The following is a 14,474-nucleotide window of genomic DNA, read 5'->3' as shown; positions in this document are numbered from 1 at the left end:
CCTGGGTGTTATTATATTTCTGAGGACCTAATCTGGTCCCAACATATTGATGCAGCTATAAAGAGGGCAAAACAGCGGCTATACTTCATTATGAGTTTGAGGAGATTTGGTATGTCACCTAAAACACCCAAAAATTTCTACAGAAGTACCGTGGAGAGCATTCTGACAGGCAGCATCGCTGTCTGGTGTGGGAGGAGCTACTGCACAGGAACAAAGTAAGCTGCAGAGCGTTGTAACGTTAGTCAGCTCCATCATGGGCACTAGCCTCCATAGCATCCAAGACATCTTCAAGAGGTGTTGCCTCAAAAAGGCCGCGTCCATCATTGGATGGTCCACCACCACCCAGGTCATGCCCTCCTCTCATTGCTGTCATCAGGTAGGAGGTACAGAAGCCTGAAGGCACACACTCAATGATTCAGGAACAGCTTCTTCCCCATCCAATTTATGAATGGACATTGAACCCATGAACACTTCCTCACTACTTTTTTTGTTTCTTTATTTGCAGTACTTATTTCATTTAACTATTTGAGATATATATATATATTTACTGTAATTCACAGATTTTTCCTTAATATTATCATGTACTGCTGCCACAAATTTAAAAAAAAATTCATGACATACGCCGGTGATATTAAGACCAGAATCAGAATCAGGTTTATTATCACCGGCATGTGACGTGAAATTTGTTGACTTAGCAGCAGCAGTTCAATGCAATACATAATCCAGCAGAGAGAAAAAATAAATAATAATAAATAACATAAAACATAATAATAAATAAACAAGTAAATCAATTACGTATATTGAACAGATTTTTTTTTTTAATGTGCAAAAACAGAAGTACAGTATATTTTTAAAAAGTGAGGAAGTGTCCAAAGATTCAATATCCATTTCGGATCAGATGGCAGAAGGGAAGAAGGTGTTCCTGAATCGCTGAGTGTGTGCCTTCAGGCTTCTGTATCTCCTACCTGATGGTAACAGTGAGAAAGGGTGCTGGAGATCCTTAGTAATGCTGAGACAGCGCTTCCTGAAGATGTCCTGGGTACTTTGTAGGCTAGTGCCCAAGATGGAGCTGACTAGATTTACAACCTTCTGCAGCTTCTTTCGGTCCTGTGCAGAAGCCCCTCCATACCAGACAGTGATGCAGCCTGTCAGAATGTTCTCCACAGTACAACTATAGAAGTTTTTGAGACATAGGAGCAGAAATAGGCCATTAGGCCCATTGAGTCTGCTCCTCTCAGCCCCATCTCTTGCCTTCATGCCATGACCAATCAAGAATCTATCAACCTCTTCCTTAAATAGACATAAAGACTGTCCTCCATAGCTGCCTGTGGCAATGAATTCCACAGATTCACCACCTCTGGCTAAACAAATTCCTCCCCATCTCCATTCTAAAAGGACACCCCTCTATTCTGAGGCTGTGTCCTTTGGTCTTAGACACTCCCAGCATAGGAAACATCTTCTCCAAATCCCCTCTATCAAGGCTTTTTCACTGTGCGATAGGTTTCAACAAGTCACCCCTCATGCTTCTGAATTTCAATGAATACAGGCCCAGAGCTATCAAACGCTCCTCACATGACAGGCCATTCAATCCCGGAATAGTTTCATGTAACTTCTTTGAACCCTCTCCAGTTTCAGTGCATCCATTCTAAGGGGCCCAAAACTGCTCACAATACTCCAAGTGAGGCCTCACCAGTGCTTTGTAAAATCTCAACATTACATCCTTGCTATAATATCTAGCCCTCTTAAAATTAATGCTAACATTGCATTTGCCTTCCTCACTACAGACTCAACCTGCAAATTAATCTTTTGGGAATCCTGCACAATTCTCCCAACTGCATTTTCACCTCAGTTTTTTTTGTATTTTCTCTCTATTTCATTTTTTCTACCAAAGTGCATGGCTGTACACTCCTGACACTGTATTCGATCTGCCTCTTGTTTGCCCATTCACCTAATTGGTGTAAGTCCTTTCGTAGCCTCTCTATTTCCTCAAACTACCTGCCCCTCCACCTATCTTTGTATCCTCTGCAAACTTTGCAACAAAGCCATCAATTCCATCATCCAAATCATTGAAATATAACATAAATCGGTCCCATCACTGACCCCTGTGGAACACCACTAATCATTGGCTACCAACCATAAAAGTCTCCATTTATTCCCACTCTTTGCCTCCTGCCAGTCAGCCACTGCTTTATCCATACTAGAATCTTTCCTGTAATGTCATGGGCTCAGAGCTTATTAAGCAACCTAGTGTGTGGCACCTTGTCAAAGGCCTTCTGAAAATCCAAACACACAACGTCAACTGATTCTCCTTTGTCAATCCTGCTTATAATTTCCTCAAGAATTCCAACAGATTAATCAGGTAAGATTTTCCTTTGAGGAAACCATGTTGACTTTGGCCTATTTTATCATCTGCCTCCAAGTACCCCGAAACCTCATCTGTAACAATCGACTTCAAGATCTTCCCAACCACTGAGATCAGACTAACTGGCCTATAGTTTCTTTTCTTCTGTCTCTCTCCCTTCTTGAAGAGTGGAGTGGCATTTACAATTTTCCAGTCTTCCTGAACCATTGCAGAATCTAGTGATTCTTGAAAGATCATTACTAATGCCTCCACAATCTCTTCAGCCACCTCCTTCAGAACTCTGGGGTGTAGTCCACCGGGTTCAGGTGATTTACCTACCTTCAGACCTTTCAGTTTCCCAAGAACTTTCTCTCTAGTTATGGTAACTTCATACACTTCATGTCCCCTGACACCTGGAACTTCCACCATACTGCTGTTGTCTTCCATAGTGAAGACTGATGCAAAATACTTAATCAGTTTGTCCGCAATTTCCATGTCCCCCATTATTACTTCTCCAGCATTGTTTTCCAATGGTCTGATATCTACTGTCGCCTCTCTTTTACACTTTATGTATCTGAAGAAATTTTTGCTATCCACTTTAATATTATTGGCTAGCTTACCTTCGTATTCCATCTTTACCTTCTTAACAACTTTTTACATTTGCCTTCTGTTGGTGTTTGAAATCTTCCCAATCCCCTTACTTCCCACTATTTATTGTTCTATTATATGCTTTCTCTTTGGCTTTTAGGTCATCCCACGCAATGGCATCTAAAGTTGTACACTTATTATTGGGGGGAATGGCCACAGGCGTACTCTGCACTGGCTGTGCATTTTCCCTCCTTCTCCCAATTACAGTCACCCAGTTATCTGTCTCCTGCAAACTAGGGGTGACTAACTCCTCTCTATCACCTGTCTATCACCTCATCATTCTCTTGTACGAGTTGAAGATCATCGAGCTTTAGTTCATTTTTTTAATATGTTCTCTCAGGAGTTGCAACTCAGTGCACCTGGTGCTCTTATGATCACCTGGGACACTGGAGGTCGCCCAGACTTCCCACATCCCACACAGAGTACAAAACACTGCGCCTGGAGCTGTTCTCACTGCACTACTATGCCCTAACAGATGAGGAATGAACAAATAAGTAGAGAGAGAGAGAGTAACTAACAAGACAAAGTACCTCACCCAAGTCCGATCTCACTTAAGCCTAATGACACAAAGCTACTCTGAACACTGGCACGCTCAAAAGAATGGCCACTCCACTTGTTACTGAATTATTCTTACTGGCCCTTTCTGATGAATCCCTCGTGCTAATCGGTCGCTCCTCTACTCAGGGAAACTGTGACGAAACTCTGCCTTTGAAATCTCGAATGCCCTCCTGATTTAATGGTAACTCTTTTGATGCAGCTCTGGCGTGGGTTGTCCAACTCAGAGAAAACTGACATGAGGCTCTGCTTTTAAATCTCGAACGCGAACCAGACTGGACTGTAGCTCTTTTTACGCACTGCCTCGTGCTGATTGGATGCTTCTCAGCTCAGAGAAACTGCCATGAAACTCTGCCTTTGAAATCTCAATTGACCTCTTGATTAAAGGGTAGCTCTTTTTACTCAGCCCTGGCATGGATTGTGATTGTGATTCTGAAATGTATAGCAGATATCCTTCTTTCAGAAAACTGAAGGCAACAATACTGTAACAAGTAAAATCTGACTACAGTGAGACTTTTGACTTCACTAGTCTACAAAATGATGCCTTTTATTTACTTATAGATTCACTGGAGTTTACTTTCCGCACTTCACTTGTGGTGTTCTACAAACGTTGTACTCTGTGCCCTCATTGAGATCTTTGATTGTGTGTGATCTCAAGCACAGTCTCCCTGGACTGATAAGTCATTGTTATTCAAAGTTCAAAGTACACTTATTATCAAAGTCCATATACATTATACAACCCTGAGGTTTGCCTCCTCACAGGCAGCCACTTAAATAAAGATGCCTCAAAAGAACCCATTTAAAAAAATGTCAAATGCCCAATGTGCAGAGGAAAAAAACACAGATCATGCAAACAATAAAAGTAAGCAAATAGCTTCAGAACTAAAGTTTTACCAAAGACACAAAGCCAGGCATCACTGTAGCCGGAGCAGGGCACAGCCTCAGTTCATTACAAAGCCGAGTAAACATTGCAAGACCACAGACACGAGGCCAGGCTCAGTTCAGCGCAAAGCCGAGTAAATGTTGCCAGACCATAGACATGAAGCCAGGCATCACTGCGGCTGGAACAGGCCACAGTCTCAATTCATTGCGGAGCTGAGTAAACGGCGAGGAGCAGTGGACAGAACTGGCCCTTGCCTTACCTCCAGTCCTGACACCCTGACCTTTCCATTCTGGACCAGCACTTAAATAGTCCAAATATTTAGTCATTCCTCACTCTCGGACAGCTCTGGGGTCTGAACCTCACTGCCAAGATTCGGCCCTATCCCGACCTTTCCAATTTGGCACGGCACTCAAATTGGGACTTTCCTCATTCTCAAGGGCACCACAACTCTGTCCTGGCTCTACATTGGCCCTTGCCTCAATCATGCCCTCCCTGCCCCTCCACCTCCACCACCACTCGCCTCTGCTTTCCTTGACCATTTCTCACCTGCACTCTGCCACTGCCTTCACTTGCCTCTCCATTGTTAGCATTGATCATTATTTTTTTAGAGGTGGATCAAACAGTTTATTCAGTGGAAAGGGGTAAACGGGGAGGCTCTGCTCTCATGCATGCAGGGCCTTCCAGGCAGTCAGTGGACCCCGGTTGGGGATATATTTAACTCCACAGCCGTAAGGAATCAGCCGCTTCTGTGCCACCATCTTGTCAAAGTCCTCTGCGTTGAACTTTGTGAAACCCCATTTCTTGGAGATGTGGATCTTTTGCCGGCCTGGAAACTTGAACTTGTCCCTGCGCAGAGCCTCGACGCCGTGCTCCTTATTCTGGGTCTTGATGCGCACTGACATGATGACCTGGCCGATGTTCACCCGGGCCATGGTGCCCTGGGGCTTCCCAAGTACACCCTGCATGCCTGTCTGATGCCTAACGGCTCCAGCACAGGACAACATCTTGTTGATGTGGATGACGTGGAAGGGATGCAGCCGCATATGGATGTGGAAGCCGTCCTTTCCACAGGTCTTCACCATGTACTTGTTGGCACAAATATGGGCCGCCTCCAACGCTTCAGATGAGAGCTGCTCATAGTCATCGGACACCATGTGTCCACAGAGCAGGAACTCGTCCACCTTGGCCTTCTTGCAGCCCAAGTCGAAGATCCAGATTTTTGGGTCTGGGACACCACGGCAGAACCATGACTTGGGGTACAGCTTGTTCTTGCAGTATCTGTAACATCGCGCGGGTCGGCGGCCCATCGTGCCTCACGCTCACGCTCCACAGCAAAAAAGCTATCATTATTAATAAGGTATTTAGTAGCTTTCTTTGGTTTTTTTTGCCTCAAATTTCTTGGTGTTCACCTGATGGAGAATCTCACCTGGTCCCTCAACACCAGCTCCATAGCAAAGAAAGCCCAGCAGTGTCTCTACTTTTTGAGAAGGCTGAGGAAAGTCCATCTCCCACCCCCCATCCTCATCACATTCTGCAGGGGTTGTATTGAGAGCGTCCTGAGCAACTGCATCACTGCCTGGTTCGGAAATTGCACCATCTCGGATCGCAAGACCCTGTAGTGGATAGTGAGGTCAGCTGAGAAGATCATCGGAGTCTCTCTTCCCACCATCACGGACATTTACACTACACGCTGCATCCACAAAGGAAACAGCATTATGAAGGACCCCATGCATCCATCATACAATCTCTTCTCCCTCCTGCCGTCTGGGAAAAGGCTCCGAAGCATTCGGGCTCTTACAACCAGACTATATAACAGTTTCTTCCCCCAAGCTATCAGACTCCTCAATACCCGAAGCCTGGACTGATACCTTGCCTTACTGTCCTGTTTATTATTTATTGTAATGCCTGCACTGTTTTTGTGCACTTTATGCAGTCCTGGGTAGGTCTGTAGTCTAGTATAGCTTTCTCTGTGTTTTTTTAATTACGTAGTTCAGTCAAGTTTTTTGTACTGTGTCATGTAACACCATGGTCCTGAAAAACGTTGTCTCATTTTTCCTATGCACTGTACCAGCAGTTATGGTTGAAATGACAATAAAAGTTGACTTGACTTGACTTAGTTGCTGGGCACCATCAGCACCACCCTAAACCAATTATTCTCAGACTCCCAGCCTCATGATTATTCAGGTTGCTACTGGTCTTTGCCACAACTCAGATTGCTGCTCACCGCTGCATTAAGGAGATTTCCGTATCCCATACACATGGAGAGGAGATGCCCTCAACTTTTTCTGCTGCACACATCCAGAGTAGTTACAGACAACTGACTGCCTTTACAAGTTTCCCCAAATGCCACCCTCACATTGACCTCTGTAGCGACTTCCTGTCAGGATTCTACACTAGAGCCCAATAGTGTCACTGTGGCCCCCTGCAGAAAGGATGTTCTTCCTGTAGACATTGCTCTTCATGAGCTGCGCAGGTCCCACTATTCACACATAGGAACAATCCCACATCAATCATTCTGTTGTGTATTTAATACCTCAGTACTGTTTGAATAATATTTTAAATATATTGTTGATTAAGCATTGTTTTTTGTTTAAATAATTCTTTACAGATTATATGTAAAAGTACGTGAATGGCATACGTCACTACACCACCACGTCATACATGTGCGTCTCACTAAAAGTAAAAACAAAACTAAGACACACATTCCTGGCTTCATGTTTTTTGCTATGGTTTGGAGTTACACATATAACATGTTCATTCTCCTGTAACTGGAGGTATTACTTGTCTGGTGTTACGTCCCTTTAAGAGCTGGTTACAAACATCACACCAGTGAGCTACATTGATTCAACTATGAAAATTTGATATGTCAGATGAAAATAAGCACTGTCGGTGTCAGCATGGAGTTTCTGAGAGAAACCAGACAATGGTGCTCTTTGATCCTTGCAAACAGCTATATGAATTCCGCAAGAAGGGATCCACAGTGTTGTTATAACACTAAATGAACAGCAATGAGAACATTTTTGGCCTGTTCTCTCAAATCCACTGTTCCTTATATTTACCAACATTATTTTAACTACTCCCTGTTTCCTGTTTGTTTTTCTCACACTCTCTCAGGCATTCTCCCATTCATTGTCTTATTCATTCTCTGTTTGTTATTCTTTCTGGGCATGCTTTATTTGCTGGCCTGACTCGCATCTTTTTCATCTATTCTCTGTTATTCTATTGTTTAAGAAACAGAATGAGAGAGAATAAGACTGTGTGAGTGTGTGTGAGCATGTCAGATTTTCTCTCTTTTGCTCAAATCTTTGTACAGTATCTCTCACTCTCACCCCCTCTCTCTCTTTCACTGTCTCTTTCCTGTTCTACATCTTTGGACTAAGGATCGGCCTTTGCTTGATGTCTTCTCCTGATAACCTGAGGACAAATTTTGCTTTACCTGTACTAACACAAATTAAAGTGCCAAAACAATACACCATCTCACTGCCACTTTCTGTTTTTACATCATTGTAAACAAATATGTAAAACCTGACAAGAAATGGGTTGTTTTTTGTGGAGCGATGGGGAGGCCTGCTAGAGCTTTATGACATTGATAGACAGCCAGTATCTTTATCCCAGGGTTAAACTATATAATGGTGGCGTGCATTTACAGTAAAGTGACAGGGGTTAAGTTCAAAGGAGATATACAGGACTAGCTTTTTATACAGTGTGGTGGGTACCTGGAGTGGTCTGCCAAGTGCAACGGTGGAGGCAGATACGGTGGAAATGTTAAAGAGGCGCTTAGATAGGCATGCGAGTGTGCAGAGAATGTAGAGATATGGACCTTCTGTAGAGAAAAGTGATAAGTTCAGTTAGGCACTTAAATAATGATTAATTTTTACTCTTGTGCTTTACTGTTCTATGTTCTATGAATAACTTTGATAAACTAGACAGAAGAAAAATACTGCAGACGCAGGAAAAGAAAGAAAGAGAGAACGAGGGAAAGAGAGAGGAAGAAAGATAGAGAAAGTAAGAGAGAATGAGAGAAAGAAAGAAAGAAAGAACAACCATGTTCTGACTAAGGATCTTTGATCTGAAACGTTAACTCTTATTTTTCTCCCACGGCTGCTGACTGACCAGATACGAATGCTGGCTGACCTGAGTGTTTCCAGCTTTTTCTATTTTCATTTTAGTTTTCCAGCATCAAAAGGGTTTTTGTTTTTGATTTTCATTAATGGAACATTAAATGTGTTTGTCATTAAATGCTGCCTCCCTTAACTATGTATATAGAACATGGTTCTCCAAATCTGATATGTTGTGAAATGAATTATAACTGCTTTAAAATATCTCACCAGAAAAATAAAGCTTATTATCCGAGAACCTCCAAAGTGTCTCCCTGCTATGCATTGTCTATTGAAACATACAATCAACTATGCTTCCTGTGTAAAGTGGATCCATTAAAATTTCATCTCTTTACTCCTAAGGACACTTCCTGAGAAATAATTACCAATGGTTTAAGTATTTGTCAATGATTTCAGCAATCTTTCCCCAACATGAAAGCTGCATTGTAAACATTAAGATCTCTGTCCTGCTGAACAGCCACATCATCAGCAATGCATGCAGTCGGCTAATTAAGAAAATGTAAATGCCACAACAGCAAGCAGAAGTAACTCAGTATCTTATTTACCCTGCTGAAGTTTGCTCATCTATTTAGTAAGGGATTTACAGTTCATTAGAAATAGTGGGATAGCTTTCTGTTTGTTCTTTCTGTGAAGGTTGGAAGGTCAAAAAGACCAGAGAAGAGTGGAGAGAGACTGTGAGCAAATGTTTCCGTGCACAGTTTTAAAAGGCTGCGGGAAGAAAAGAGGCATCGAGTTTTGAAGTCTTTGGAAGGAATGTGTGAGATCAGTGGGTTTAATTTTAATACAGTACAGGCTGGAGGGGAACAGGAATATGGAGAGTTAGCTCACGGGCAACAAGGAACATTACATCTCCAGCGTAAATGTGAACACCTCAAATACACAAATGTTGAGATACAAGAATACAGAGGAATTATAACTGCTTTGTGTGTTCTTACCACAACCATGGATGAGTTGGGCCGAAAAGCCTGCTTCTGAGCTATGTTACTCAATGGCTCTATGCAAGGCAAATTAGCTGGAGTTCACACCGCTAAACAACCAGTAATCTTTAAAGAAATAAAAAAAATGATTGTGATGAAAGGTCCTAATTCTGAACTGTTAGTTCTTTCTCTTTCCAGAGATGTTGCCTAACCTGATGAGCATTTCCAGCATTTCCTGATGTGATTCTAGATTTCAGCATCTGCAGTATTCTTTTTGAGTTTGATCTCTGAAGGAAAATGCAGTTTTACAATCATCTGGTCAAGATGAGATTAGGCTTGAATATCATATGCCATGTGAGTCAGTAGCCACCTATTTAGGCTCAGGCACAACAAGTAGCCTTGGTGCCAATGTTGGGAAGTTAATGACTTATGTTGCAGTATGCACCAAATATGAAGTGGTGGATTTGAAAAAGGAGAGGGAAAGGAAAACTGGTGCAAATGCATTCCATCATCAAAATTTCCTGATAATGAAGAGTCAATGTCGATATCATGACTGGTTCTATTTTCAGCTCTGCCCTTGTAGCTTTTAGCTGCTCCGACTAAACTGAGCACTCACTTTGTGAGCCTTCCATTTCTAGGAGTAAGAATTTGGAATTGTTTAATATTGTCACATGTACAGTGAAAAACTTTTGTTTGTGCATTATCCAGCAGATCATGCAATACGTAAATACATCAAGATAGGATCTATCCTTAACACATTGCACATAATCACAAGAGGCTGCAGAGCATTTGTAAACTCAACCAGCTCCATCATAGACACAACACTCCCCACCATCATGGACATCTTCAAGAGGTGGTTCCTCAGGAAGGTGACATCTCTAAGGACCCCCACCATCCAGAACATGCACTCATCTTGTTATTACCATCAGGGAGGAGGTGAAGGAGAGTGAAGACCCATACTCAATGATTCAGAAACAGCTTCTTCCGCTCCACCATCAGATTTCGGTCCATGAACACTATATTGCTATTCCTTTTATTCTGCACTAGCTGCTTATTTTTGTGATCTTTTATAACTGCATGTCTTTGCATTGTACTGCTACCACAAAACAACAAATTGCATGTCATATTAGTCATGATAGTAAATCTGATTCCGATTTTGTAATAAACAGAAATCAGGGTGCAGAGTTTGGTGTAAAAGCCACCAAAAACTGCAATGCAGGTAAACAAATCATGTGTGAGACTCAGAATCGCAGAATGTCCAGTGCCCAATTTGCCTTTAAACGTCATGTGGACTAAATCACCTGTGCCTCAATAGGTATTACCTGTTTTATACCAACCTTCACTAGAGCTTGTAATGAGCTCTTCAGGCCTGTGCAGGGAGCCGGAGAGAATTGAGTTCCAAGGTTTTAGAGAACCTGAAATGGTTAATTGATGTTTTATTAAGAGTTATTAATCGTTTAGCATTCCTTATGTTTTACCTGAGCAACTCACTCATTATAATGGTGCTTTCTGTTTAAACTTGTTAAGTTTATTTTGATAGACTCAGGGATTCCATGTTACTTGTATTATTTAAGTGGACACCCCATTAGCACCAATCACGGGGTCCTAGTTATGAGAATGTTACATCTCACAGTGTCAGTCAGCCGAGCCACCGATGTCCTTTTGGAATTATTATGAATAAACTCTGGTTGCTGTCTCTACATCGGAGTCTGTCTTTCCTCCGCAATATTGCCAACGCACATCATAACAGCTATCGAAAGTTAAACTCACCATATTTGGTCTGAGCTGACTGCAAGGCTTGGAAAGTACAATTGGCAGTTGTTAGGAAATGGGGCAAACAGCTGAAAAAGTAAAACATAAATTCTATCTTGGCTCCTGAGTTTATAGATTGATTAGTGAAAACTCATAACTGCAGCTGTTCCACATATTTTGCAATTTGTTGATAGTCTGTTTGAGCCCTAAAGGTTTTTTACTGCTTAACCTTCAATGAAACATCTGTTATTTTGACAGAATATGAATATTTGCACATTATTCATGTCACTAGCAAATGCATTTTTATGTAAGTTTAATATGTTACCTTATTTTAAAACAAGGAACAATGAAGAAAATTGGTGGGAGCTGGGCATTACATTTGTAACATTCTGTATTGGAATGGACTGAGAGGTCTTTCAGGACCTGTTCCATTCTCTCATCGTTATTTCTATCTTGAACTTCTACATAACGAGAGAATCTGGATTTTGGGTCATGTTGTTTGTGGTAGCACTTTTCCACTGGATGTCATATTAAAAGTACAATGCTGCAGATGTTGGAAATCTGAAATAAAACCGGAAAATGCTTGAATGTTCAGCGGGGCAGTTAGCTCCTGAGGAGAGAGTCATTGGATCTGCACTGGTAAATTGATGCAAACATGCTGGTAGAACATATTCTAATCTTAAATGAAGGCTCTTCATCCTTTGTGTGGCATAATATCATCACTTAGGGAATGAGAAGAAGCCCAGGCCTTGAAACTGTTGAAAGAACTAATAGATTGCTACATCCTGAATCAGAATTAGAGCATGAATTGGAATCAGAATTGTGTTGTGAAATTCATTGTTTTGTCACAGCAGTGCAATGCAAGACTTAAGAACTACTACAAGTTACAAAAGTATATAAACAGTGCAAAAGATGAATAGTAATGTAGTGTTCATGAGGATTCAGAAATCTGATGGTGGGGGGATGATGCCGTTCCTAAAATGTTGAGTATCAGTCTTCAGGATTCTGTACCTCCTCCCTGATGGTAGTAACATGAAGAGAGCATGTCCTGGTTGGTGAGAGTTCTGTCTACTCTTTCAAAAATACTTCTGAATGTTGAGTTAAAAAAATTTGAAAGGAATTAAAGCGTTCAGGCATTTTGGGGGTTAGGGCATAAAGCGAGTATTGACTTCAGCAAGAAACCTTCAGATCTGGATATGCATTGAAGATTAAATCTAAAATGCAACTCTCGACAATGGGTAGACAACACTGATTTAAATTCATAATTTGTGTGCATTTGGGTGTCTATCGTACAGGTGCGAAGGAGGGAGGTGTGAAAGCGGTGTGTACTTTAAAGTAAATATGGATTTATCAATAGTTCATTGTAAATATGGATTTGTTTGAATTGTCTTGAATTTTCTGTGAACTTTAGCACATAAAATATTGTGTAGGGTTGGACTAAGTAGACCTTTCCACTGAAAGCGTCTCAATATGATGCCTGCTGTATCTTGTTTTGTCGAATAAAGAGGCTGCTTCATATCTACCAGTACTTTTCCCTGGTGACACCATTCATACAACAACAGAAGAAAGAGAAAATGTAACGAAACCTTTTAACACATCATTGAAGTAAATGAGCTTATATGGCACAAGTATAACTTCACAATTCTCAGTTCGCACAGCTTATTGTCCTTTAAGGAGATACCAGGTCATGCTATCGAGCCCTCTGGGCATCTCCCTGTTCCAGGTGGACAGGTCTAAAAACCTCTCTGGGAAGAGTAAAGGGGGTGGGGTATGTTTTCTGGTCAATAATGCTTGGCGTGACCCCCGAGATGTGAATGCTTTCAGATCCTTTTGTTCCCCGGATCTGGAGCACCTGGTGCTGCTGTGTAGACCTTTCTGGCTGCTTGGGGAGTTGACAGCTGTTATTATCACAGCTGTGTATGTTCCGCCACAGGCTTATACTGACCTGGCTCTCAAGGAACTGTATGAGACCATCAGCACCCTGGGGACTGCACACCCAGAGGCTATCTTCATCGTTGCCGGTGACTTTAATAGAGCGTCACTGTCTAAAGTCTCTCCGAAGTTTTGTCAACACAACCAGGTGAGCACATGGGGAGATAGCATACTCAACCACTGCTACTCTCCTTTCCACAACACTTACAAAGCGCTCCATTGTCCACCGTTTTGAAAGTCAGATCACTCCTCTGTCCTGATTCTGCTGATATACAGGTAGAAGCTGAAAGAAGAGGTGGCCATAATTAAAACTGTCCACTGTTGGTCCGACCAATCAGTCTCCATGCTACAGGACTGCTTTAATGACGTCAACTGGAATGCCTTTCATGATGAGGATGTCTCCAAGTTTACGGATGGGGTCACTAGCTTCATCTGGAAGTGCATTGAGGATGTTGTCCCCCAGAAATCGGTCAGGGTCTACCCAAACCAGAAACCCTGGATCAACAGTTCTGTGTGCGCAGCACTTACCTGGTCGTGGATTACAGGAGGAATGGAGATGGGCTAACCCCTATTGCAATCAATGGATCTGGGGTTGAGCAGGTGAACAGCTTTAAGTTCCTCGGCATCCACATCACCGAGGATCTCATGTGGTCTGGACATACCAGCTGTGTGGTGAAAAAAGCACAACAGTACCTCTTTTACCTGAGAAGGTTGAAGAAGTTTGGTATGGGTCCCCAAATCCTAAGGACTTTCTATAGGGACACAATTGAGAGCATCCTGACTGGCTGCATCACTGCATGGTATGGGAACTGTACTTCCCTCAATCGCAGGACTCTGCAGAGAGTGGTGTGGACAGTCCAGCAGATCTGTAGATGTGGACTTCCCACTATTCAGGATATTTACAGAGACAGGTGAGTAAAAAGGGCCTGAAGGATCATTGGGGTCCTGAGCCACACCAACCACAAACTGCTCCAGCTGCTACCATCCGGGAAGCGATACCGCAGCATAAAAGCCAGGACCAACAGGCTCAGGGACAGCTTCTTCCACCAGGCCATCAGACTGATTACTTCATGCTGATACAACTGTATTGACTGTCCTGTTGTACATACTATTTATTGCACACTTGGATGGAGACGTAACGTAAAGATTTTTACTCCTCATGTCTGTGAAGGATGTAAGTAATAAAGTCAATTCACTTCAAATCAACAAGATAGGATATCTTATAAAGATAATTTATGTCAATTTCTCAGTGAAAATGCTGGGGAACTTCAGCAAGTTGGAACTGACCAATGGATACACAAGGAGTCCAGCAAAATCAGTGGTGAAGA

The 14,474-nt window shown here is 42.2% G+C and overlaps 1 protein-coding gene across 2 annotated transcripts; it reads right to left on the bottom strand.

Annotated features, from left to right (window-relative positions):
* Nucleotides 1–5,089: 5,089 nt before the first annotated feature.
* LOC140716677 (large ribosomal subunit protein uL16-like) lies at nt 5,090–5,749 on the bottom strand. Of its 2 annotated transcripts, XM_073029499.1 has the most exons (2): nt 5,655–5,748; nt 5,090–5,546 (listed from the first exon to the last, which is right to left on the bottom strand). In XM_073029499.1, exons 1-2 carry the CDS (start codon nt 5,732–5,734, stop codon nt 5,090–5,092), a joined length of 537 nt encoding a protein of 178 aa, XP_072885600.1. In that variant the 5' UTR covers nt 5,735–5,748. The 2 variants fall into 2 exon arrangements, with proteins under 2 accessions (XP_072885600.1, XP_072885599.1); XM_073029498.1 differs by having other exon boundaries at nt 5,090–5,749.
* Between the last annotated feature and the right edge of the window lie 8,725 nt (nt 5,750–14,474).

The sequence above is a fragment of the Hemitrygon akajei genome, chromosome 26 (genome assembly GCF_048418815.1).
Source record: "Hemitrygon akajei chromosome 26, sHemAka1.3, whole genome shotgun sequence".
Classification (NCBI taxonomy): Eukaryota; Metazoa; Chordata; class Chondrichthyes; order Myliobatiformes; family Dasyatidae; genus Hemitrygon; species Hemitrygon akajei.
Note: the sequence above shows the minus strand (reverse complement) of the source record. Positions and strands in the feature narration are given on the sequence as shown.

Excerpts from the sequence above, each read along its gene's own strand:
- LOC140716677 (XM_073029498.1), bottom strand. The coding sequence starts at position 5,734 with ATGGGCCGCCGACCCGCGCGATGTTACAGATACTGCAAGAACAAGCTG.